The following is a 26,847-nucleotide window of genomic DNA, read 5'->3' on the forward strand; positions in this document are numbered from 1 at the left end:
GAAAAGTCTGATAAAGATAAAAGACTAAAAAAAATCTATTAAAGGTAAGGCAGACAATAGAATTTGGGCTTTAGTGAAAAAAATAGCATAGCCTCTGCTGTTAAAATAGGTTAATAATACCTTCATGCAGAACCACTGCAGCAATACATCTATTCATCCTGTTCTTGAAACAAGACCGAAGGAAAAGCTGTCAAAGAGACAGTAAAGACTGTGTTTATGCCAAGAGCAGAACGTTATTTTTAGAACTCTGTGTGCCCCAAATGCAAGGGTCTGTCATAGGTTCATAGCACTTTCCAACAGCCTTATGTTATCTAGTCACACTTAAAAACCCTGGGTCCTGGACCCTGGGATTTGAGTTTGGGCATGTTTTTGGATTCCCTGGTTTTGTATTTTTAATTATTCTTGGTGTCATGTTTGTGTATTCTGGGCTGTTGGCATTCTGGCAGAGGAAAATCCAAATAAAACCTGGTAGTCAGTAAGATGAATAGCTCTCCTAAGGGGACAGCTGCCAGTTGCTGGTGTTGATCTTATTTTTGGAAACAGTTTGGCTGGGAGAAAGGTGTTTCCTGCCACACCTGAGTCACTGAAAATTCTACTTCTGATATATGCGTTCATGCCCCCTCTGGGCTCAGTGAGTCCTCTGTTTTTCCATCATGTGCAGTTACCCATGCCCAGGCTCGGCAGCTTGATGATGTGGTGGATATTTCAGAGATGTTGATGAAGGAGCCTGAAACTCCTGTTAGCTGTTAAGAAACAAAATAATTGTTTCATTTTATCTGATAGCAGCTTAATAAATCTCAGCAATCTGATAATACTTTGTCTCCCTGCCTGTCTGCTCCCCAGAAGCAAACCTGTGTCTTACCTTTTTGACCCTTGTGTTTTGCTCTATAAGTGGTTTTCGGTGTCTGGAATGGAATATGATGTGGTCACTCAGGTTGTGATGCCAAAAGAGTACCGTCTACAAGTTTAAAGCCTTGCCTGTGATCACCATCTGTCTGGCCACTTAGGAATTAGGAAAACTTGTAACAGGGTGCTCTGCTATTCTTTTCTGGCCAGGGTTGAAAACTGATGTTGCTGTTGTCGGTCATCAGCACAAACTCACCATAATGTGTGCTGCTACATGTGGCCATCCCACTGCACTTGTTCAGGGCGAAAGCGGTGGTAAAAGTATTGTATTACGTGTTTTTCCACATTTGTCTTGTCAAACGCATTAAAACTGACCAGGGATCAAATTTCATGTCTAGGGTTTTTGCTCAAGTCATCCCAGAGGTGGCTATTAAGGATAAGGTGTCTAGTGCCTATCACCCATGAAGCCGGGGTACGCTGGAGAGATTCCAAAAGATTTTGAAATCCATGCTGCAGATATTTTCTAATTCAGTCTAATTCAGAGTGGGATGATAGTCTGCTGTTGTTGTCGTTTTGCCATTCATGGAACCACACAAGAGTCCCTGGGATTATGTAAATTCATTTAGGGAGAGGTTACATACCATTTGTGAGCTAGCACATAGTTCCCTCTCTAATGCCCAGTTTAGAATGAATGGAAAATATGACAAGAAAACTCTCAGTCACTATTTTTAGCCTGGAGAACATGTTCTAGTTCTCCTGCCTGTTGTCAGTTCAAGAAGGCATCAGCTCAAGGGTTGTCAGGTCCTGCACAGACCAACTGTGTGGGGTGATGGAGCACCTCTTCAACCTGAGCTTGAGGCTGGGGAGAGTCCCACAGCTCTGGAAAACCTCCTGTGTTGTACCAGTGCCAAAGACTCCACGTCCCAAGGACCTCAACAGCTACAGGCCAGTGGCTCTGACATCACAGCTGATGAACACCCTGGAGCGGCTGGTCCTGACTAAGTTTCGGCCCCTGATAAGCACTGAAGTGGATGATGCTGTCATTCACCTCGTGCATCGTTCCCTCTCTCACCTGGAGACCGCTGGGAGCACTGGTTCTTTGATTTCTCCAGTTCCTTCAACGCCATTCTTCCCACGGTCTTGAAGGACAAGCTGGAGAACACAGGAGTGGACCATCACCTCAGTACATGGATACTGGACTACCTCACCTACCGACCACAGTATGTGGGAACTCAGGGCTGTGTGTCGGACAGGGTCTTCTGCAGTACGGGGGCCCCACAGGGAACGCTTCCTCTTCACCATCTACACTGCAGACTTCTCCCACAACTCCACCCAGTGCTTCCTACAGAAGTTCTCTGATGACTCTGCAATAGTCGGCCTCATCACTGATGAAAACTGACCCATGACTTTGTGGACTGGTGCCAGCAGAACTACTTCCAGATCAACACTAGAAAAACTGAGAAACTGGTGGGAGACTTCCACAGGCACAAACATCCTCCACTGCAACCAATGAACATCCAAGGCATGGACACTGAGGCTGTGGACAGCTACAGGTACTCTGGTGTTGATCTCACCTAAACGTACAAATTATCATACCATTTTTAAACAAAACAAAGAGCCAATTATTATTTTATCATCACTCATTCTTACAGACAAATCTCGTCCAAAGCAACAATATTTTAAGATCCATATCAGGTTAAAACTTTAATATTTCAGCATTATGTTCAGCCATCTTGGATGGACTTCCTCTATTTTTCTTTTTCCAAAGCAATTAAAACAATATTACAAAGCAGCCACAAGAGGGAGCTCTAGTGCAGTTGCAAAACTGTATAACCCAGTATAACTTATAAAAGGCAGAACATGGTACATTGTTTAAAAAAAAGAATGCACCGGCCAGCTCAGCAACACCAAAAGACCAGGATGACCACACAACATGACCTACTCAGTCAAGAAAAATTCTTTGGGTAGGGGAAATCAAGATTAACTTGTACTAGATGGATGGTAAGAGAAAAGTATAGAGATGGAAAGGAACACTCATGATCTGAAGTATATCACAGCATTATGGCATGGGCATGTATGGTACCAGGTGGAACTGTTTCAGTAATGTTTCTTGATGATGTGACTGCTGATAGAAGCAGCAGAATGAGTTGTGAAGTGTACAGGCTGGTACTTTCTTCTCAGTTTCAGTCATATTCATATTGCAAAAACAGCCCGAGAGTTTCTTAAGGCAAAGAAAGTCATTCACCTGATCATAATTCAAACGAGCATGAAGATAAATCACAGGAAACACAGCGTCGTGTGATATTTGTAGGTTTTACATTTAAGGTGGTCATTGACTCTAAAGGCGTTTTATCCAGATCTAAAAAACAATCCTTATTTCAAAGCTTTACTTTGAACATTTGATTTTCAAATATGTGGCATGTATTGAAATGGCGATACATCTAAACAGTTTGTGCAAAACTTGTGTTAAATCCTTTGATTTACATCACAAATCCACATTGTTGATGTAAAAGAGCCAAATGATAAAAGTCTTTCAGAGTGGTGACTTTGCCTGTGTTGCTATTAGCACAGGAGAAATGAAATCCAAACTGAATTCCTCATTTGACTTATCTGTGTTTTCCCCTTCGTTCTTTTTTCCTGTTTTCATTAATGTAATGTGTATTGAATTCACTTGTTTCATACACTCTCTCCCTCCCTGGTGTGTAATTAGGCTGTTTTCCTTCCCTCATTCTCTTTAATTTTCTCATCTTGTCTCTTTCTGGCTCCCTGATCATCTTTGTCTCTCCAGTAGTTTGTTTCTTCTTCTAATGACCTACTTAGTTGCTTCGTGCTTTTCCTGGCATCATTGTCCAGTTTCTGAAGAAGCGTCATCATCCCTCCAGCATACTTCTGCAGAATTGATGATGCATGCCATTGAGTTATTCCCTATCATTTTCTTTATAAGGGTATTATTGTTGTCATTGTCATTATCTGTTTTGATGCACGCTCAGTCATCCAGGTAAGTAAGTCATTTTGGGATTTACATTGTCACTGTTATTATTGTCATTGTTGGTCGTAGTTATTGATTAGGATTATTGGTGGTGATGTTTGGTGTTGCTTTAACTATAATTATTATTAATGTCATAATTCTCTCCTAAATTGCATTAAACCTGGACTGAATAAAATTAACACCCTCACATTCACTGCACACACTCACAGTCCTGCTGGTATTATTTTTCTTACCAACTCTGTCTTGTCTGTAAGTTTTCTAATCTATCCCTGCTCTGTTCTTTATGTGATATACTTCATAATAATAATATTAAAAAGAAAAAGCCTTTTTTCTCTGCTTTGACAATTGTCTTATATTCCCCTCTAAGAGTGCTAATGTACTTTATAGCTAGTGATATAAAGCATCACAAAGAATCACGTTAAATGATTTTTCTTGACTACAAAACTGATCCACTTTTAATTTGTGTGTCTTTAGTGTGAAAGTGTTCAGAATCCAAGTCTCTCAGTGTAAAGTGGAGCATATCGAGTGTTTTTTCTTTCCTTACCTGCCCTGGTTGATTGCTGCAGGGTCACTCCCTGAGCAAATATCTTCCATTATGTATGGGTTCTGTTCACAGCTGACATTTAGGGTGGTGTAATTGGGTTTACACACAGTTAGGAAATATGGTGTTGGGTATCCAGTCATCAGTTGGAGGACGTCTGTGATGAGGGCCGTTGCACAAAGACCGAACGCATGAACTCCTGAGGATAGATGGTGAGATATGTGCTTACCAAGAGGAAAAAGAGTTAGAATATCAGATTTTACAATGTTTAGTTCAAATTGTAGGGTTGTATTATTTAGACAAAATAATGTATCACGGTATAGTCTGACGCTGCATCACTTCACAATCCAGTCCCCTGAGTCCATTAACTCAGTTCAGTTTTTCAATGGTTGCTCTCAACGCCACACGAATGGTCCAACAATTAATAATAGCAACAATGAAGGAGGGTAATATGAAGATGAATATTAAATGTTTTGATGGCTCAAATTAACTACAAAATTGAGGCAGCAGTCGACAAACAACTTTGCCATAAAATTACCGTGAAGTGTTGTATTATATTTTCTTTGTTTGTGTGAGAGAGTATTTATGTGGCCGGATTTATTAAGTGAAGCAAATAGTGTGACACTGCAATGTGGATGACGTGCTAATTTATAAAGTGGCCGCATTCGGATCATTTCCCATGTAGTAATGACCAGCTTTCCCAAAAATGGTTTAAAAACAAACAATCCTGGAGAGGCATTAATCAGTGTGTTTCTCAGAAACAGCAAGGCAGCTCACAGGAATGAGATGCAGTCAAAATAGAGTGAACATGGTGTTTAGAAATATTATATTTTATATGCTTGGAAAGTTATTGTAATTGAGATTTGTCAGAGTTGTGTTTGTTACCTTTGGGTATTGCTGGTATTGCTGGAATTATATGATTTTGGTGATGCATTCATCACCGTGGATGAATGCATCGTCTTTAGAGACTGAATCAGTTTTAATATCCAATGCTAATAAAGCAAAACCAAAATGAAAAGCATGAATCCATTCAGATAATAGTAATTTTACTGTTAGCAGATGAAACGCACACATAGAGGTGGCTGTGGCTCAGAGAGGGTAAAGCAGGTCTGCTAATCAGAGGTTTGATGGTTTGATTCCTTGCTGCTCCAGTCGGCATGCCCAAGTACCCTTGGGCAAGATACAGAACTCCAAATCGCTCCCAATGTATCGAGAGTGTGAGTAAAATAGTTAGAAAGCACTTGATGGCATAGAATAAAAAAACGGCATGTATATGAATAAATTGGGGAGTCTTGTAAAATTCCCATTTTGAGCTCTCATAAGGAGAAAAGTGTCACCACAAAGTTACTAGAATTCTTAACTGGCTACCATGGACTGCCTTTATGTGACATGAGTAAGTGTGCAGTTTAAAGAAATCAACCTACCAACAAATCGGACGGCTCTGCGTATGAAGGAATTGAAGTTGCAGCCAGCTGCGTTGATGTTAGCCTCACCGCCACCGCCGAGCTTTCTCCGAGACAGACAGCAAAACAGGATGGCCTCTCCAATCATTATCTGTCAACACAACAACTCGCCTGTTACGTCTGCTCACAGAGACATATGGAGGAGACACTCAGAAAATCCTGACTATAAATCTCTGCCAAAGTGGTTCTGACATCATCAGTCAGTTTGAAAACATGAACAGGAAGTGGCTGCTTTATGTGAGCAATGTGCCACAGCTTGTTCTTTGGATTCCACGCAAAGCTCTCGGATAAACCCAGCCACGTAGCTAACACACAAATGCACTCTGCTTGGGATTACACATCTCTGCAGAACCAGAAGGATGGAAAAAATAAATATTTAGAGATTATTTAGCACTGGACAGGTGCAAAAGGGAAGGCAGAGGGGGGCCTCCAGTGATGTGCATATTATCAAAACTGACTCTGGACACATGACCCACCCTAAACCAGAGAGAAATGTACACCACATTTTTCTCTTGCAAATTTTTCATACAGGAATTTATGTTTGCATATTTTTTGAATTACTATCCAAAGTGTTTTATGTTTTATGCTTTTTACAGTGATGATATCTAAAACTCTATAAAACCTACTGTGAAAGTAACCAACACGTCCAAAGACTCAGAGATGCATAGAAGTAAATTTATCCAAACCAGGTTTCTACATCAAATTTACACGACTGTGTCTAAATATTATGGCACTGATATTTATATACAGAACTTTTCTGCACTTACTGGCAATTCAGTCATTTTACACTATAAGCTGTACTCACCCATTCAAACACATTCATTCAATACTTTATATTACACACTTTACACCACTTATTGTGCCAATATTTATGTAAAAAAAAAAGCATGTTGTATTTTTTTCACTTGATATGACAGCAGTTATTATAGAGGTTTAAGAGCTCAGGAAAGTGATCTGTGTACCCGTGTCAGTTTGTTTGAAATGCCAGGCAAAGATGTGATAAAAACACAAACATTACCACACCATCTAATTGTAAATTTGCTAATCAATGCATTGTGCCAAGTGTAAAGTTTGGTGGAGGGGGATTATCAAGTGGGGTTGATGTTTAGTTAAAAGTTTCACTTAGTTCCAGTGAAAGGAACTCCTAATGTTTCAGCATACCAAGAACAATTTGGGGATGATCCCTTCCTTTTCCAACATGACTACAAACTGTTGCACAATTGCACATCATCCATAAAGACATGGATGATGAGTTTGGTGTGGAAGAACTTGAATCCTGACCTCAACCCAATAAAACATCATTCGACTGAATTAGAGCGGCGACTGTAAGCCTTCAACATCACTGTTTGAATTCACCGATCCAGTTCTAGATGATTAGTCAAATATTCCCATAAGCACACTCATGCTTGTGTGAAGTCTTCCCAGAAAAGTTGAGGCTGTTATAGCTGCAAAGGGGTGAACTGACATCAGATTAAACCCTGTGGATTAAGAATGGGATGTCACTTACGTTCATATGTGTGTGAAGGCAGACGAGCAAATACTTTTGACTAAATGGTGTAAGTAAATAAGTATTTTTGAGAGCTGAGTGGACAGGACAGACTGTGGTACACTATTAGCTTTCCCACATTTTCTTTTTTCACAAATCAGTTTGCAAACTCTAAAATTGTAAACTCTTTGCTGACACACACAGACACCTACATAGACCCCCAAACTTTGCTCAAATCTTTGACATCCCCCGTTATATGGAACTCGACCTGGAGATGGGACTAGGGCTCACTTCAAATAATGCTGCAACCTGGTTTTACAGAACACCAGCTGCTACTGACTCAAAACAAGAGTCAGTAGCAGTATAAGCTGTTTGTGGTTAGCAGAGGAGATTTGGCGTTTTTTTGATGGGTGCATGTCACATCATGAATTCTCCTGCTCAACCCTCAAATGCTTTTTCCTTACAAGTGTGGTAACATTTACATAAATGGATCAGGAAATATTTTTGTCACAGGAATCTCATACCAAATGATCTCTGTATGTCTGGAGTACTGAACCTGGACCTGGTGTAATTAGTAGAAGCAAGTCGGATAGCCAAAGACTGTGATTACTAAAAATTCCAAAATCTTAATATAACCATAATCTTCACTGCATGAAATTCTGTAGATATTAAAAGTTCTTTCTCCCCCTTTGAGCTGCAACATTATGATAAGATTTTCAAAAATGCAGAACTGCCCTTTGCACAAAGAGATGCTGCTTCTATAGGCATATGCAAAGTCATTTTTGGCAGAGAGAACAAAGAGATGAAAAGTGTTTTCCCTAAAGCATAGAATCAGAAACCGAGACAGAAGCATGCAATACAGGTGTCTCAGCAGCACTGGGACAAACTCAGCTCTCCGTGCACATCTCACATGGCTGTTGTCAGTTATGTCAGTCGGAGACAGACTTTCCTGTCTTACATCACTGTGCCTTTTGCAACTGCTGAGCATTCAAGTGCCTTGGATGTCCCTCCCTGTTAGTGCTGCTGCCGACCCCTTAAGCTTTATGGTAAAATGAGTTCAATTCTAGTTTTTTACTTTGATTTAATCCATGTTTCTCAATGTGTGACCAGAATCTCCAGAAGTCTGGGAAGAAGCAAAAACTGCAGCTGCTGCAGTGGGTTTTTTAAAAGCCATCTGCTGGGTCTGCATGCATTTCCATAACATTTAGTACAGTAATGACAGAATGTTAAGTTTGAGGCTCACTTTTTTTATTTGTAGAACATTAACAAAAGATAAAGATTATGGGGAAAATCTGATAAAACAAACTTGTTTCCAAAACGTCTCAAGTGTTTCTCGTTGACTAACAACTGCAGCTGATGTAAATTACTGAGGACAGAAACAACCTTCAATTGGAACACATCATTTCAGTTAAGAGAACTTTTGTAAAAAAAAATATGAGAACTGCAATACATGCGATAAAAATGCGAGAAATAAAATTCCAGTCAGGAAATAAAGCTTGCAGAAATTTTAAACTTCAAACTTTCATTCTCAGCAGTGTAAACTTGTGTAGAAACTGTTAGGAGAAGCAAGACCTGCAATCAAGCATTTGCCATAAGTGGCAAAGAGTCTTTCACATGACTGTGGAGGTATTTTGATCCAGTTTCTTTACAGAATTGTTGTAATTCAGCCAGATTGGAGGTTTTTCTACCATAAAAACTTTTTCTATCACAGAAACTTTGACACCTCTCCGTGAATCACTACCTTATTGTGGTGGAGGGGTTTGTGTGTCCCAGGAATCCCAGGGGCTATGTTGTCCAGGGGCTTTTGCCCCCTGGTAGGATCTCCCATGGCAAATTGTTCCTGGGTGAGGGACCAGACAAAGAACGATTCAGAAGACCCTTATGAGAAAAACATCGAGGGAACAGTTTACCCTGCCCGGGATAGGGTTACCGGGGCCCCGCCCTGGAGCCAGGCCCGGGGAGGGTGCCCGAGGGCGAGCATCTGTTGGGCACAGCCCGAAAAGGGGACATGGGCTATCCTCCCACAGGCCCACCACCTGCAGGAGGCACCGTAGGGGTCGGGTGCATTGTGTGCTGGGCGGCGGCCAGGAGCGGAGGCCCTGGCAGACTGAGATTCAGCTACCATGACTGGTAATTCGGACATGGAATGTCACCTCTCTGGTGGGGAAGGAGCCTGAGTTAGTGCGTGAGGTTGAGAGGTACCGGCTAGATATAGTCAGACTCACCTCTACGCATGGCTTGGGCTCTGGAACCAGTCTCCTGGAGAGGGGCTGGACTGTCAGGAGTTGCCCCTGGTGAGAGGCGGCAGGCTGGGGTGGGTATTCTAATATCCTCTCAGCTTGCTGCCTGTACTTTGGGGTTCTTCCCGGTGGATGAGAGGGTTTGCTCCCTGCGCCTTAGGGTCGGGGAACGGGTCCTGACTGTCATCTGCGCTTATGCGCCGAGTGGCTGTTCAGAGTACCCAGCCTTCTTAGAGTCCCTGGGTGGGGTGCTGGAAGGTGCTCCACCTGGAGACTCTGTTGTCCTACTGGGAGACTTCAATGCTCACGTGGGTAATGACAGTGAGACTTGGAGGGGCGTGATTGGGAGAAATGGCCTCCCTGATCTGAACCCGAGCGGTGTTTTGTTATTGGACTTCTGTGCAAATCACAGTTTGGCCATAACGAACACCTTGTTCGAACATAAGAGTGTCCATAAGTGCACGTGGCACCAGGATGCTCTAGGCCGCAGGTCGATGATCGATTTTGTAATCGTATTACCAGACCTGTGATCATATGTTCTGGACACTCGGGTAAAGAGAGGGGCTGAGCTCTCTCACCTGATCCTAAACGCATAGTGAGGGTGTGCTGGGAACGCCTAGCAGAGGCCCCAGTCCGTGAGATCTTCAACGTACAACTCCGGCAGAGCTTCAACAGCATTCTGAGGGAGACTGGGGACATTGAGTCCGAATGGACCATGTTCAGGACCTCCATTGCCGAAGCTGCTGCATTGAGCTGCGGCCGCAAGGTGGTTGGTGCCTGTCGTGGTGGTAACCCCCGAACCAAATGGTGGACACCAGAGGTGAAGGGAGCCACCAGGCCGAAGAAGGAGTCCTATTGGGCTTGGTTAGCCTGTGGGACTTCGGAGGCAGCTGACGGGTACCGACAGGCCAAGTGGAATGCAGCTTGGCCTGTGGCTGTGGCAGTGGCTGAAGCAAAAACTCGGGTTTGGGAGGAGTTCGGAGAAGCCATGGAAAAAGACTTTCGGACTGCCTCGAAGAGATTCTGGCAAACCGTCAGGGGACTCAGGAGGGGAAAGCGGTGCTCTACCTGCACTGTGTATAGTGCTGGTGGGGCGCGGCTGACTTCGACTGAGAAAATTGTCGGGAGGTGGAAGGAATACTTCGAGGACCTCCTTAATCCCCAGACTCTGCTTCCTCCTCGGAAGACGTGTCAGTGGGATTGAGGGGTATGACCTGCCAATTTCCGGGGGTGAGGTCACTGAGGCAGTTAAACAACTCCTTGGTGGCAGAGCCCCTGGTGTGGATGAGTTCCACCCCGAGTTCCTGAAGGCTCTGGACGTTGTAGGGCTGTCCTGGTTGACACGCCTCTACAATGTTGCGTGGAGATCAGGGGCAGTACCCCTGGACTGGCAGACCGGGGTGGTGGTCCCCATCTTTAAGAAGGAGGACCGGAGGGTGTGTTCCCACTACAGGCAGATCACACTCCTCAGCCACCCTGGGAAAGTCTATGCCAGGGTGCTGGAAAGGAGAGTTCATCCGCTAGTCGAACCTCAGATACAGGAGGAACAATGCGGTTTTCCTCCTGGTTGCGGAACACTGGACCAGCTCTTTATCCTCTCAAGGATACTTGAGGGTGCATGGGAGTTTGCCCAACCAGTCTACATGTGTTTTGTGGACTTGGAGAAGGCATTCGACCGTGTCCCTCGGGGTGTCCTGTGGGAGGTGCTGCGCGAGTATGGGGTGTCTGGCCCATTGCTACGGGCCATTCGATCCCTATACAACCATTGCAAGAGCTTGATTCGCATTGCCGGCAGTAAGTCGGACTCGTTTCCAGTGGGTGATGGGCTCCGCCAGGGCTGCCCTTTGTCACCGATTCTGTTCATAATTTTTATGGACAGGATTTCTAGGCGCAGCCAAGCGCTTACAGTTCGGTGGCCTCAGAATCTCATCTCTGCTTTTCGCGGATGATGTGGTTCTGTTGGCTTCATCGGGTGATGGCCTCCAGCTCACACTGGAACGGTTCGCAGCCGAGCGTGAAGCAGCGAGAATGAGGATCAGCACCTCCAAATCTGAGGTCATGGTTCTCAGCCGGAAAAAGGTGGAGTGCCCACTCCGGGTCGGGGATGAGTTCCCGCCCCAAGTGGAGGAGTTTAAGTATCTTGTTCGCAAGTGATGGGAGAAGGGAGCCAGAGATCGACAGACGGATTGGTGCTGCGGCCGCAGTGGTGTGGACGCTGCACTGGTCTGTCATGGTGAAGAAAGAGCTGAGTGTAAAAGTGAAGCTCTCAAACAAAAGGAACAGGTGAAAAGCCGCGGCAGGGAATTAAAAGGAACGGACTTCAGCGTGAACGACCAGTTCCCCAAAGAGATCCTGGAACGACGCAGGGTCCTCTTCCCAATCCGACGCAGCTTTATCCAGAAGGGCTCCCGCGCTGTCATCGCTGTGGACCGGCTGTACGTGGACGGACAGCTCCACCGCGACCCCGACATCACTCCGTGGCTGTATTAACTTCACACCAGATAAGAATCCGCTACACCCTTTCCCCACCCACTCACACTAACTTTCATTAACATCTGTTTAACTTACTAGTATCAAATCACATCTTAGGTGTGATTTCATAGCAGAATTAACACCGTCACTCTCCGTCAATGGTTTGATCGGAATGTTTCCGGATTTTTTTTTTTTTTTTTTTTCTTCTCGTTTTTTGTTCTCTTTTTTCCCCCTCTTGTTTTTATGCTGCTCACCCTTGTTCTTGGTTTCTTTCTTTCTTTTTTCTTTCTTTCACTGCTTCGATCACCTGCTTCCACACTCATCCACAAACAACATCCTTTATTTGGACACATACGCACAGCACGATCACGCACAGCCATGCGCTCAACGGCAGCACATTTACATCAGACAGCGCACACAGTCGTATAAGATACACACACTTAAACCAAGCGTACTCATATTAGTAAATATGCACACACATAGTCAGACTCAGGGAGCATCTCACCACACATTTTTTCTCTCTCCCCCTCTTTTTATTTACGAACAAGTGATGTATTCTCTCCACCTGTCTAAGCGACACACACAGCGCACACCCCTAGTTATACACAGACATCTATGGGTGCACTAAGATTCGTTACATGGAATGTAAATGGAGCTGGCTCCAGAGAAAAGAGGTTAAAAATATTTAACCAACTCAAAAAACTACAGGCAGATGTTGTCCTTTTACAAGAGACCCACAGACCTCTTAGAGGTTCGAATGAACTTAAAACACCTGAGTTTCCTAATGTGTTCTCAGCTTGTTATAATTCTAGACAAAGGGGAGTAGCAATTTTAATCCATAAAAAAATTAATTTCACAGTACTCGATACAGTTATAGATCCAGAGGGCAGATTCTTAATCATTAAACTATCTATACTTGATAAAAAGCTATGTATTGTAAGTGTATATGGTCCAAATGTTGATGATCCCTCATTCTTTCACGGTTTTTTCAGTGCACTCTCTGAACACTTAGATGGCACACTTGTTCTTGGAGGCGACCTCAACCTTGGACTAAATGAAGAAATGGATAGGCTCAATACAGCAGGAACTCAGCGTAATTGGCAGTCCATAAATATAATCAAACAGTATATGAGCGACTTTGGTCTTTGCGACGCATGGCGCTCCCTTCACCCCACCAGTAAGGAATATACTTTTTTCTCACATGTCCATCACTCCTACTCTCGTCTGGATTATTTTTTGGTCAGCAGCTCACTGCTGAGGGACATTTCAGACACTGAGATTCACCCTATAGCTGTCAGCGATCATGCTCCTGTATCTTTAACACTAATGCACAAGAATAATACTACGCCTAGTAAAAACTGGAGATTTAATACATCACTGCTTAAAGATGAAGACTTTATTAAATATTTTAAAAAAGAGTGGACTTCATATTTAGACTTTAATGACACTCCCGGAACATCAGCTTCTGTTCTATGGGAAGCAGGGAAAGCTGTGATGAGAGGTAAAATAATTTCTTTCTCATCACATAAAAAGAAAAAAGAAAACAAAAATATCCAGGAATTAGAAAAAACCATCAAATCACTAGAAGAAGCCTATGCGTCCGACCAAGATCAGGAAACATTGAACAAAATACGCAAAACAAAACTAGAATTAAATGAGATAATTGATAAAAAAACAAAAATTCTTAGTACAAAGACTACGCTTACAAAATTATGAACATGGTAATAAATCCGGTCAATTTCTAGCAAACCAGCTAAAAATAAATAAAGAAAAAACAACTCTATGTGCTGTTCAAGACTCATCTGGGAATACAGTATATGACCCGAAACAAATAAACAACATCTTCAGGGATTTCTATAAAACGTTGTATTCACCACAAATAAACCCATCTAAAAAGGAAATTGATCAGTTTTTAGACAACATAACTCTCCCAAAATTATTAGACTCTCAAGTAATGGCATTGGATTCGCCACTGACACCAGGTGAACTCCAGGAAGCCCTGATAAGTATGCCCAATAATAAGGCTCCAGGTCCAGACGGCTTTCCTGCAGAATTCTACAAAGAATTCTGGATGATTTTAGCCCCAATTTTTTACAGAACGCTGTTGGAAATCAAAGAAAATGGCAGACTCCCATCAAATATGAATTCTGCAAACATTAATCTCCTGCTAAAACCAGGCAAAGACCCTGTATATCCCTCAAGCTATCGTCCAATATCCCTTATAAATGTAGACCTTAAAATAATCTGCAAAGCTCTCTCGAAGAGACTAGAGAAAATAACCCCCCTCTTAATTCATCCTGACCAAACTGGTTTCATAAAAGGTAGGCACTCATCAACAAATACACGTAGATTACTTAATTTGATAGACTACTCATACAGTAAAAACCTTGAAACTACAATATTTTCTTTAGATGCAGAAAAAGCGTTTGACAGAGTTAACTGGAAATTTCTATTTGCAACTTTACACAAATTTGGTTTTGGATCTTCTTTCATCAGCTGGTTAAAAATATTATATAATTCCCCAACAGCTTGTGTCAGAACAAATGACCAGACATCCTCCAGCTTCTGTCTCCTGAGGGGCACCAGGCAGGGATGCCCACTCTCCCCTTCACTGTTTGCAATTTTTATTGAACCACTAGCAGCAGCAATTAGACAGAATTCAGTAATTAAGGGCATAAAATGCAAGAACGTGGAACATAAAATCAGCCTTTATGCGGATGATGTGCTACTCTTTCTCCAAAATTCACAAACCAATATCTCTGGGGTGATTGAATTGATAAACTCTTTTGCAAGAATATCAGATTACTCAATTAACTGGTCAAAATCTACAGTCCTTCCGATTAATTGCTCCTTCCATAATTCCTCTTCTACTCCACTGCAATCGGGAAATATAAAATATTTAGGTATTAATGTTTCTCCCAAGCTTGCAGATCTAACTAAATTAAACTATATCCCACTTTTAAAGAAAGTAGAAGGCGATCTGGCTAGGTGGAAATGTCTACCCATATCACTCATGGGAAGGGTTGCTGCTATAAAAATGATGGTCTTACCAAAAATAAATTATTTATTCTCAATGATCCCAACTAAACCGCCACAAGATTGGTTCAGATCTCTAGATTCATATATGTCCAAATTCCTTTGGAAAAATAAGCCCCCACGTATAAGCTTAAAAACACTACAAAAGACCAAGGATAAAGGAGGATTAGACCTACCTAACTTTCAGCACTACTTCTTAGCCAACAGGCTCCAATTTATCTCAGGATGGCTAAAACATACCCTCTTAGATGAACCTTGGCTAGATGTAGAACAAGCACTTTGCAATAATCTAGAGATTTCAGATCTACCATTTATCAGCTCAAACATTCAACGACATGAATGCTTCAAAAGCGTCAACATTAGCTCCTCTCTGACAGCATGGTGGGAGTTTCTAAAAATGACAGAGTCCTCATTAATCCCATGCAAACGTACACCTATCTGGAACAACCCTGACATATTACAAAACAATAATATGATAAACTTTTCAGATTGGAGTGGTAAAGGAATCAAATATTTAGAACATATACTAGAAGGAACAGAATTTATTTCATTTGACAGACTAGTTACACAATATGGGATCAACAAGAAAAGATTTTTAGAATATCAACAAATTAAATCCATAGTAAAAAAGAAATTTAAACCGGGTCAAGTTGAACTACAAACACCACCAAGTGTGGTTCAATTTCTTACTCTTAAAACCCCCAAATTACTATCCAAAATATACAGAATGCTTTCTAAAATAGATGAATCAATATCACTTCCTATTGCAAAATGGGAAGCGGATTTATCAGTTAACTTAGACCAAAACTTCTGGTCTCAGATTTGCTTAAAAACCTTTCATCTAATTAGAAATCCCAGTCTTCAATTAATTCAATACAAAATACTACATAGAGTGCACTATACAGGTCATCGGATGTTCAAGATGGGCTTTACGTCTACCAACAACTGCTCACACTGCCAAACCAATTCACTGGACAATTATATCCACGCTCTTTGGTTCTGTCCACCAGTTCAGAAGTTTTGGCGTGAGATATGTGAAGACTTATCGAAGTGTCTGAAATGTAACATTCCAACTTCTCCTTTAGTGTGTTTGTTGGGCAGCTTAGATAATGTCACTTCAGAAAAGAATATAGCCCACATGGTTTTCACTGCCCTATGCATAGCCAAGAAAACAGTCCTCATGAACTGGAAAAATAAAAATAATCTTAATTCTAACCAGTATAGAAATTATCTATTAGATTACATTAGTCTTGATACAGCCTCTGCCACCACATCAGATCAATTGCTCTGGGCTCCTTTGATCAGCTCCATCACCTAGTGGGGGTGGGGGGGTCATAGTTTGGTCCCGCCTTCACTGTTGTGATTGGTGTGGGGGTAGGGACAGGCTTAGGGCGTCGGGGGGTTCCCCAGGAGCATCTTCCTTGGGGGGCTCAACCCGGGGTAGCGGTCATGGCCAATTAAGGGCTCTGTTGGCTCTTAGGTGACGGTTTCCTCGTGGCTGCGTGCAGCGGGGCTAGGGGAGGGTCTGTGCTGACGGACGTGGGTTACTGACCTGGTAGCCTGGCTGCCCCTGGGTGGGTCCGGGACGGGCGTGAGGTTCTGGGGGCGCTCCGTCTCTGGGCTGGGGCCCTGGCCGGGCCTCGGGGGCTCGGGTCCTGGTTGGTGTGTTGCTGGGGTTGTGGGCGGGTGGGTATATGGGGGCCCAGTCCTGGCGCAGGGCGCCGCCGGTGCATCGAGCCACCTGGGGGACTCTTCAACTGGTGGGGGAGGTTGTCACATCTTGCAGGAGCTTTCCTCTCCTCAGGAATTCTCTCTGCAGGAGGGGGAGATATAGGAGAGGTGGAGGAAGATCTCAGCCTGGGCGTCTATTGTCTTGTGCAGTCTGGAAGATGAGTGGATGATGGGGTGGGTGCAGTTTTCTCTGTAGTGGGGTTGGGTGGGCTGTCCCGGGCTCTGTGGGGCCGGGCGGTGCTGCTGCACTGGGCCCTGGTCCGGATGGGCCTGGGCCCCCTTTCCCTGGCGGGTTGCAGAGCGTGGGGGTGCCTACTGGGGTCAGCGGGGGAGCTGGCCCCAGGGAGGGGTCACTTGCCCCTCCCTTTCTTCCCTCCCCATCTCCAGCTGCCTCCCTCTTCCCGCTCCACCACAATCACCCACACATGCAGGGCCTTGGGGTTGGGGTGTGTCACCAGGGTGCAGAGGAGGCATCCCCCCCCCTCTGTCCCCTTCTGGCTGCCTCTGCCTCAATTTTATCTCACAACTTAGACATTCACATTACTCACACTCTCATAACACATACATATAGGATCTTGGGGGTGGGCTCACAACACGGACTCCAAATTACCATCAGGGTGTACACCTCACCCCTGGCGTCGTTGCCCACCTCTCAATTTTAAATACACGTAGACATTGAGGGCTATCAGGAGGGGCTATGCGCTTACCTGCTGCTCTCTGGCAGGTAGCTCCATGCCCTCCTGGGTTTTAATTGCACCTTAGAACACATATACATCAACACTACATATGAGCGGGTAGAGGGAGGTTTGGAGTCTTCTCACACCCCCGGTCTCTGCGGCCTGCTGGAGCGGGGGGGCTAGGAGGAGGAGTTGGCCGTCCGACTGGGGTCTGGTGTGTGGGGCCTCCCTGCTGCTGCGGAGTCGGGGCAGTCTGCTTCTCCCCACTGCAGGGAAAAGGGTAACACCACCTGGGTCTGGGTGCAGTTTCCCCCTCCAGGGGCAAGACTAGACCTGGTTCTTAGAGTACGCTTGGGGAGTGTGATTGTGTGTACAGCGTCTCTTTATGTCTGTCTCCACGTTGGTTGAGTGTGGAGTAATTGCCTATGAGAGCATGAGGGTGGGAATGGATGTTTGTATTTGAGTGTGCCTGTATGTCTGTGTCTATATGTCAGGTTGGGTATCAGACGCCACCTCTCTGGGGACATCTCAGGCCCTCCAAGGTTTGGAGGCCTATCTCCCCCCACCACTTCCCCTGCCGGTGGCAGACGCCCTCAGACATCGATGCGTTGGTGGTTCTTTGTGTCCGGCGGTGGGCGTCCGGGTACACACCGGCTCACTCCTTGGTGGCTGCTTATCAGGGCCTGGAACCTGGGGCTCGCTCGGGCCACTTCGGGGGTGGGGTGCCCTCGGCCTCTCGGCCTGGGGCTCGGTCACTCAGGCACAGCTGGCTGCCGGCGGAGCTCACGGGCACGTCACTGCAACCCCCCCTGGCTTCTGCTCCGCGGCTGCTGAGTGATCCCTCATCTGGGACTCTCCTCAGCTCTTTCTGGGACAGTGGCGCGGCTGCCCCTCTGTTGGTCTTCCTTGGTCTCTTGTGTTCTGGGGGCCTCTGGATGTCTGGAGTTTTGATCTCCTCCATACCTGCTTCATGCCCTGGAGGATGGGACTGTGGCCCCCCACACCCTCTAGCAGATCATTACATTAAGGAACCTTTTAAATACAAGCGCGCTCATGCTCACAGGTGTACACACAGGTGATCACACACACAAACTACACCCTTTTTGGCTCCTACCTCAAAGCACACTGTGCGCTGTCGATCTTACGTGCTGCACAATAATGTTTAATATTAAGTATTTAGTGTTATATTCCCATATATCATTGTGATGTTGTTTATTCTATTACTCTCGTTTTCTTCTGCTTGTTTTCTTTTTTCTTTCTCAACAGGTGATCCAGGTGATCGATATATGTATTTTTTGTCTGCTTATTTTGTTGGTTTTTGTTTTTTGCCCTTTATCCCCGTCCCTCTTCTCCGCTGTTTTTTTTTTTTTGTTTTGTTTTGTTTTTTCCCCCCTCTTTCTTTCTCCCTTTTCTTTTCCCCTGTCCCGTATCTAGCAAGTAAAAAAAAAAAATAAATAAATAAAATAAAATAAACAATAAAAGGTAAATCAAATGGACCATTACGGCAAGGCTGGGATGGTCCATTTGGTAAAGTAAATCCGTTGGGCATCTTTCTTCGCCTTTAGACAATAATTCTGATGGCAAAAGAACCAAACGGGACAGGTTTAAAAAAAAAAAAAAAAAAAAAAAAGTGAAGCTCTCAGTTTACCGGTCGATCTACGTCCCTACCCTCACCTATGGCCACGAGCTGTGGGTAATGACCGAAAGAATGAGATCACGGAAACAAGCGGCGGAAATGAGCTTCCTCCGAAGGGTGGCTGGCCTCTCCCTTACAGATAGGGTGAGAAGTTCAGCCATCCGGGAGGGGCTCAGAGTAGAGCCACTGCTCCTCCACATCGAAAGGAGCCAGCTGAGGTGGTTCGGGCATCTGACAAGGATGCCTCCTGGGCGCCTCCTGGGTGAGGTGTTCCGGGCATGTCCCACCAGGAGGAGGCCCCGGGGCAGACCCAGGACACGCTGGAGAGATTATATCTCTCGGCTGGCCTGGGAACGCCTTGGTGTTCCCCCGGATAAGCTAGAGGAGGTGGCTGGGGAGAGGGAGGTCTGGGCTTCTCTGCTTAGGCTGCTGCCCCCACGACCCGGTCTCGGATAAAGCGGAAGAAGATGGATGGATGGAGAAACTTTGAAGCCACTCAGGATTTTCTGGTAGTGAACAGAATTCAGAACAATGGGGAACTCCAAGGAACTCATTGAAGATCTAAGAAGAAAACTTGGAGAATCAAAGTTGGAAAGGTTTCCTGGACCAATTCCAAATAATGTAATATCAGCTGTTCACAGGCACCCACTAGAGTACGCTGGGCCCTCACACTGTCCTGGGGATCATCTCATTGTTGCCACTCTAGCACACATGTGAATTCATACCTGTTAATTTCATCAACACTTCTGCTATTTAACGTAGGTTTGACTGACATGATCCTTCCTTAAATTTGTTTGAGCATTTTATTATTAACAGCTCTTACAGCTCTTTACTGATATATTATGTGTATGTGTGAGTTCTGTATTGGTTTGTTTTCTGTTAATAGTGTTATTCTGCATCTCCCTGAACTTCTTGTTGTCTTAAGATGATTTTTATTGTATTGTTATTTGTGACTTTAGTTCTTAGTTTTCTGTGACTTCAGCTTTGTTAGATGTCCTCACCCTGTTTTTGTCATGGTCCCTCATGACATTCTCTTCTTCCTTGTGTCCTTGTGCTTGTTTGTCTGTGTTTGTGGGCGGGACTCATCACAGGTTCCCGTCTGTGGCCAAACACACCTGCTCTAATCACCCACCTGATGATCTCATGAAGAAGCCACTACTTAAGGTAGCGGCTGAGACTTCGTCTTCACTGGATCATCGAGCTAATCGGTTAGTTAAAACCGTGCTCCTGCTACTCCAGAGCCTCCGGGCTAGAACCAGCAGACTGAGAGACAGCTGCGTCCATCAGGCTGTCAGGAAGCTGAAATCTCCCTGCTCAGTCCCTCTCGACTCTCACACACATGAACTCCAGACCTGCATCCAGCTCCTCCCTCTGAATCCAACACCGCCCTTTCACTGACTGCCCCACCCCCACTTGCACACGAACTCTGACAGTAGTTAGTGTTTTTATCAGGTAGTATTCATTGTATTTTCCAATCGCACCTGTATGCAATCTTAACTTATATTATTGTATTACTGGAATAATCTTCCAGTTGATATTCCCGTGTCTGAATTTATTCAATCTATCAATAACTTATTTATTTAACTTAGCATTGCCAATTAATTAGCGCTCTGTTTCATCTGGTAGTGTATTTTGCACTTCCTTAAGTGATTTTAATTTTATGTAATTTTAATTTAATTTCCTACTATTGTATTATTGAGAAGCACTTTGGTGTATCTCTGGTCTTTGTGCTAAATAAATAAAGTTGTATTGTATTGTAACTGTTGTACATATATCACTTCACTGTAAATAAATGCACTGAGCTGTAATCTCCCAAGTCCTGCACTTGAGTTGTCCAGGTCTGGAGTCCCCACTGCCTGTTAGCTTTGACAGTTTTCTCAAAGGTTTTCTGGTAATTTGATTCATGATAAAGATGATGGACACCCAGAGGAAGAAATGCAGATCTCTTTCCCTTATTTCTCATTTACATTTTACAATGGTTGTGTGTTTATACTATAAAATCTAAGACTAGAGCACCTCCATGATGACTGCTAAAGGCTATTTTGCACTGTTTCAAGACTTAAAATAAGGCTGTTGTCATAGCATTGTCTCACTGTGAAGTGTGAAGCCTTACTGTGATGGCAGGTCCAGCAAAGGCCAGGCTGAGCAACATCAGGAAGGGGATGACCTCGTGGTTAGGGTCAATGTAGGGCAGGCTTAGGCTGCGGTCATGACAGTTGAAGCCAGACTTCACTGGCTTGAACACATCCGTCCACTCCAGGAAGTACAGACTCACCACAGATGAGACCAGGATGGGCAGCTACACACAGACACATCATGAGCAGACAGAGAAAATGAGGCGTTAGTTCAAAGTCATAAACAGCAAGAGCTTCAGCAGATTGCCACTGAATAGCTAAACAGCCAGCCAAAGCTGCAAATGCCCATATGAACCCGTGGGTCAATGAGCACATTAACATTTCATTTCATAATAAGAACAACAACATAGAAAGGTCAGGATGGAATGGACGGTTATGCAAGATGGCACGTGGACTTAATTCCTCTTATTAATTACATCCCAACAAACACAATGACAACCAGGTCTTAAGACAACATCAATTATAACATGTTCAGTTCAATCCCAACTATAAAATAAGGTCAGAGTTATAAATGTGGTATTTACTTTTTCAATTCAGCAAATGGAAGTGCTCGCTGTACTGGTGTGTAAGCAAAGTACTCAGTTAGTTACATAAATAACTGCTTTATACAGTGAGCTAGGGACATTGTTTTTACCATTCACTCCACTCAAGAGCACTAAGGTAGCAGAACTGTGAAGCTGAGAGGAGGTTTATGTGTGCAAACGGGAGCATACTCGGTTTTCCTTTTGACATTCTTCACCAGAGTCAGACTGCCAGTGCCCAGTACCATAACATCTCCTAGGTGCCCAGCATTGCCCATCTAACCACACTCTGGTTGGCAGATGAGCAGTGGGTTTTACAAAGTAGAAAAACTATAATATGGGAAAAATATGAAGTACCATATTTGATATTGCTTTAGAGACTTCTGCATCATCTGTGTTTTTTGTTTTCTTTCAGGCGACTGTCCATCTGTTTTATGAAACGCCACCGAGTCAGTCTGACTGCATTTAGCTGGATTTGAGCACATAGTGTGAATCAATCCAGCTGCTTCTGTCCTGTATCATCAATGAACACTAGTATCCCAGTGCTACTGGCAGCACGGCACAAACAAGCCTCATACTACCTCCGCCAGGTTTTAAAGATGATGTGTATATATTCTTTTCTTTGTAGAAAGCAAAGCAGTTCTCCCTGTTTGCAGGGAGAACTGTCAAGAAATTCATTCTTGACAATTATTTCTCATGTACTTTAATAAAATAACAAGACTGTTACCATCATAAAAGAAGGTGCATTTTTTGTAATCAAGACATAATGAGAAAGAAATGAAAATTCCAACATTAAACACACAAACTCACAAACAACACTCTGCAGGTATGCTGTGTCAGCAAAACTGAACACACTAACACCAGAACAGGAAGTAAATACAACAGGAAACATGAGATAAACACAGAGACACAGAGCTGACGCTGGAACGAGGACGTAAGTCGATGAGACGTGACACATGAAACACAGAAGAAAGAAGAAATCACAAAATACAAAAGAACTGCAAGAGACTAAACCATGGAAAACATTCATCAAAGAATATTAATCATCAAAAACATAAACACTGGGTCGACAGAGCCAGGACCAGGACAACCCTTACATGCTCTTCATATTCCATGCCTTTCCAGCATTTTTGGTTCAATTTTGACCAAGTACACCCTCATAAGTGCCTACACACTTCTATTGAGAATGTATAAATGGATGATTAATCCTTAATTAATGTTTCAGAGACCTGGAAGAGTGTATTGTTTAGCTTTAACAACACTGATTTTTGGATACAAACATCTATTATCAGACAATATTATGTTCTCTTTTACTTAAGATATGAAAATAACAGCTATAAATATTTATATTGTTTTCAAAGTGTAAGTTGCATAAAAATTCTAGAACCATGTATAACAGTTACAATCATTAATCACTGTCCTCTCTTATGTCCAGAGGCTCAGGGACACGGTGACCAACCGGCTGCAGCCGGAGAGAGAAATGTGACTGTGAATGTGTGAGAGCAGTTTGTGGCCGGGCTGCCTGTGAAGAAGCTGGATTCTTTGCTTCTCCTGGACCATCATCATCATCATGGGTCACCACAACATAGCACATGTAGTAACACCATCGTGTCTGCTCTCCCTCCTCAGGTACCAGAGCAGCTATGGGCACTGGTTTCCACTCATAGGCAGGAGTGTTGGAAGTGCTGCAACCTCCTAAAATGGGAAGGACGAAGAATCCACAGTTTGGTGGACAGAAATGAGCTGGGGCCTGAGGCACCAAATTCATCATTCCTGCCTCACCGTGTTGTGAAAAACCTTCTCACACCAGCCTCGACAGTAGATTTTTCAACAGCATTTGCAGATGACCCCCTGCCCAGTCACACCACACTCACACTCACCCAGGTGTGACGGTGCATTCACAGCCCTACAGATTACCTGGACATGAAAGATAAATACTTCAGAAGGACCTAGCTGCCATGCTGGAGATGGGAATGATGGAAGAGTCACACAGTGCATAGTGAAGATGGGTCTATATGCTTCTGTGTGCACTACTGCAAGGTGAATGAGGTATCACACTCTCCCATGCCCCGGGTCTCCTGCATCTGTTGAGCCCTGCTCAGTTTTCACACCGGTCTGCACAGAGTGGATTCAAACAAGCTGTGATTAGTGTTTGCTGATTAAAAATAAAAAGACTAATCAGAGCTGTGAAAGCGTCCATCTTCCTTTGATGATGCCTATTAAATATAACATGCTGGGTGAATGAATTAAGGAAGCACAATGCATGCAGGAGTCATCCATGTTTGACAGTGAACCACCTCCACACACTGAGCTCATCCCTACGTTCCTCCCGACTCCCATTTTCTCGTCTATTTTCCCGGCTGCTTCCAGCTTCCCTCAGCTTGTGAATATGACAAATATAGGTCAGTGACTCACGTTGCTAACACTGCAGACGGAGCTGCTCCAGGAGAAATACTGTACCCTTCATTCTTCAAAGCCGATTTTAGCGGAATAATTTATGTCACATGGTCTCATTTTGAGAGTGCAGTATGATTTGCACAGGTCAATAGCAGCTAACTGCATTTGAAACATTTCATAGTGTCATGATTCCTTTCAGCTGTGCGGTAACACATCAATGCTTTTTTTTGGCTCACCTCCATTATTTAGAAGTCTCACAAAGGAGGAATGAATTGTACAGTTTATTGTAACCAACCCCTGAAATAAGTAAAGTTCACTGTCCTCTATGTAATTAACAAACATTTAATTGAATTTCTTTGTTAATTGCTTAACAAAGTAATTAAATGTTTTTCAGATGCTGTGAAACATCGTGATGCATGCCACAAAGGAGAATGCCCTGGTCAGAAGGGATGGTGCTGTTGTTCTGGGTTCTTGCTAAAGCCATGGTGAATTTATTTCATTGTACAGAAATGATTCTCAGTGAATATCAGTAAATGAAGCTGAAAAGTTAAACCAGTAGATTACTGAAGATATTTCCAAACTGAGATAAAAACACTTGGATTAACTGAAGGCTTTTCATGGAGTTTTTAGGACATCCTGATAATAAAGAATTACAGTAGTCCGGCCTGGAGGCAATGAGTGCATGTTTTTCCAACTTCACTCTGAGATAGGATGTTTCTTATTTTAGAAATATTCCACAAATGGAAGAAAGCAGTCCTATATAGTAAGTAAGTAAGTAAAGTTTATTTGTTAAGCGCTTTCCACAGACAGGCCGTCACAAAGCGCTGTACACAAAGATTAAAACAAACAGAAAGTTAAGTAACAAAATAGACAATATACACAATATAAAAGGTTAAATGCAAATAAAAAATGTAAATTTTAAAAAGCGTTGATCAACAAAAGGCTTATTTAAACAGAAAAGTTTTTAACTGCTTTTTAAAAGAATTCCACAGAGTCAACCAAACGTAGTTGTGGTGGTTGACTGTTCCATAGCCTTGGTGCCACAGACTGAAAGACTGAAGGCTATATGTGTTTAATATGTGCGTTGAAGGACATGTACTGGTCAAACATGACTCCAAGGTTCCTCACAGTGTTACTGGAGGCCAAGGTAATGCCATCCAGAGTAAGAATCTGGTTAGATACCATATTTCTAAGATTTTCAGGGCCGAGTACAATAACCTCAGTTTGATCTGAATTAAGAAGCAGAAAGTTAGCGGCCATCCAGGTCTTTATGTCTTTAAGACATTCCTGCAGTTTAACTAATTGTTATCTGGCTTCATGGACAGATAGAGTTGGGTGTCATCTGCATAGCAGTGTAAATGTATGCTATGTCTTCTGATGATACTGCATGAGACAGGGCTGTCAAACTCATTTTACACTGCGGGCCACATACAGTCCGCTTTGACCTTAAGTGGGCTGCACCAGTGACATTAGCAAAGAACTTACATATTGTTTTTCTACATGATTAAAAAAAAGATGCTGTGACAGAGAGAGAAATCTGTCAGTGCGACTCTTTGGAGTTAGACTCATTGCCCAGACTGTCCAGTTTTGTTTTGTTTTTTAACTGTAGCCATAAAGAAACTGAAATTTCTATAGTAGTGAACCTCTGGTACCGAGGGCATTGGGGTTAAACAGGTTAATTTGTAATTACTTAACTGCTTTGTGTAGTATGACTGGCTATAAGGGAGGTTTTTATCTGTAGGAAAAGCAGTAAAACTTAAGAAAATACAGTTAAAAGTCCAAAATTTCAGCTTCTGTTTGTGTTTGGTGAGCAGTTAATAATTAAAAATGGCTTCAAGCGCACATTCAGGCCTGTGAGACTCAATTAGATAGCTCGACACTGAGCCATGGCTCTGTGGTACATGCAGACATCTCTGCATCTCTGCTAATCAAAGACACCCTGTATCTACTTTATTTTATGTAACACTCAATACTGAACTGTAGATTTAAGTCTTTTTCAAGGTTTTCATAAAAACCTTGTTTCTATGCATTTACGAGGGTAAACAAACATGAAGTTTAAGGCCTGGAGAGGTTTGGAATTTTCTGTCTTCCACAATGGAAAATGGGTGAAAATAAAAACGAGTGTCACTTTAGTCAGCTCCTAATTTTATAGATTCTGCCCTCAGCTTTGCCGTCTCCAATATCATTGAAATGCAGCCAGATGCTGCTCACTTTATGCTTTCCCTTGTTTCTTCACTTTTCCCCCAGTTCGCTTGCACTTAAATCTGGCTCCTCCATCTCTCTGTGTACCTGGAATGTACCACTACACTTGCTGTCTTTGGGATGGGAATTGACAAGAATTTAGCTATTCCGATTCCATTATTGTTATTACTTATTGATTCTCATTGGGTTTGCACTAGCTCCACTTTAAGAATTAACACCATTAGTAAGCAGCATATCAAAGACATTACATTTGTGCAAATTAATTGCATGTTGTGTGGTCAAATGTTTGTCACTTGGGGTCCTTGGCTAGTTTAGCGTTAGCATGCTGTCTGTGCAGATGCTTGCAAAGAGCAAGAGTGTTAGAAGCATTATACAGCTGTTTCTGTCCTGTATGCAGTTGCACTTTACTTTTATTTTTATTGCACTAAAGGACAAATGCAAGAAACTATGAGCAGAATCGATAGGCAAGCAGACT

General features: G+C 43.3%; 1 protein-coding gene across 1 annotated transcript in view; it reads right to left on the reverse strand.

The window, feature by feature from the left end:
* The window catches only part of LOC134634914 (phospholipid phosphatase-related protein type 4-like), a 52,192-nt gene that overhangs the window by 9,200 nt on the left and 16,145 nt on the right, over positions 1-26,847 (reverse strand). Inside the window, exons 2-4 of the mRNA XM_063484374.1 lie at positions 21,231-21,416; positions 5,801-5,930; positions 4,380-4,575 (exon numbers count right to left, since the gene is read on the reverse strand). Of these exons, the coding sequence (XP_063340444.1) occupies positions 4,380-4,575; positions 5,801-5,930; positions 21,231-21,416 (512 nt within the window). The remainder of the gene's footprint in view (positions 1-4,379; positions 4,576-5,800; positions 5,931-21,230; positions 21,417-26,847) is intronic.

The sequence above is a fragment of the Pelmatolapia mariae genome, linkage group LG9 (assembly GCF_036321145.2).
Source record: "Pelmatolapia mariae isolate MD_Pm_ZW linkage group LG9, Pm_UMD_F_2, whole genome shotgun sequence".
Lineage (NCBI taxonomy): Eukaryota > Metazoa > Chordata > Actinopteri > Cichliformes > Cichlidae > Pelmatolapia > Pelmatolapia mariae.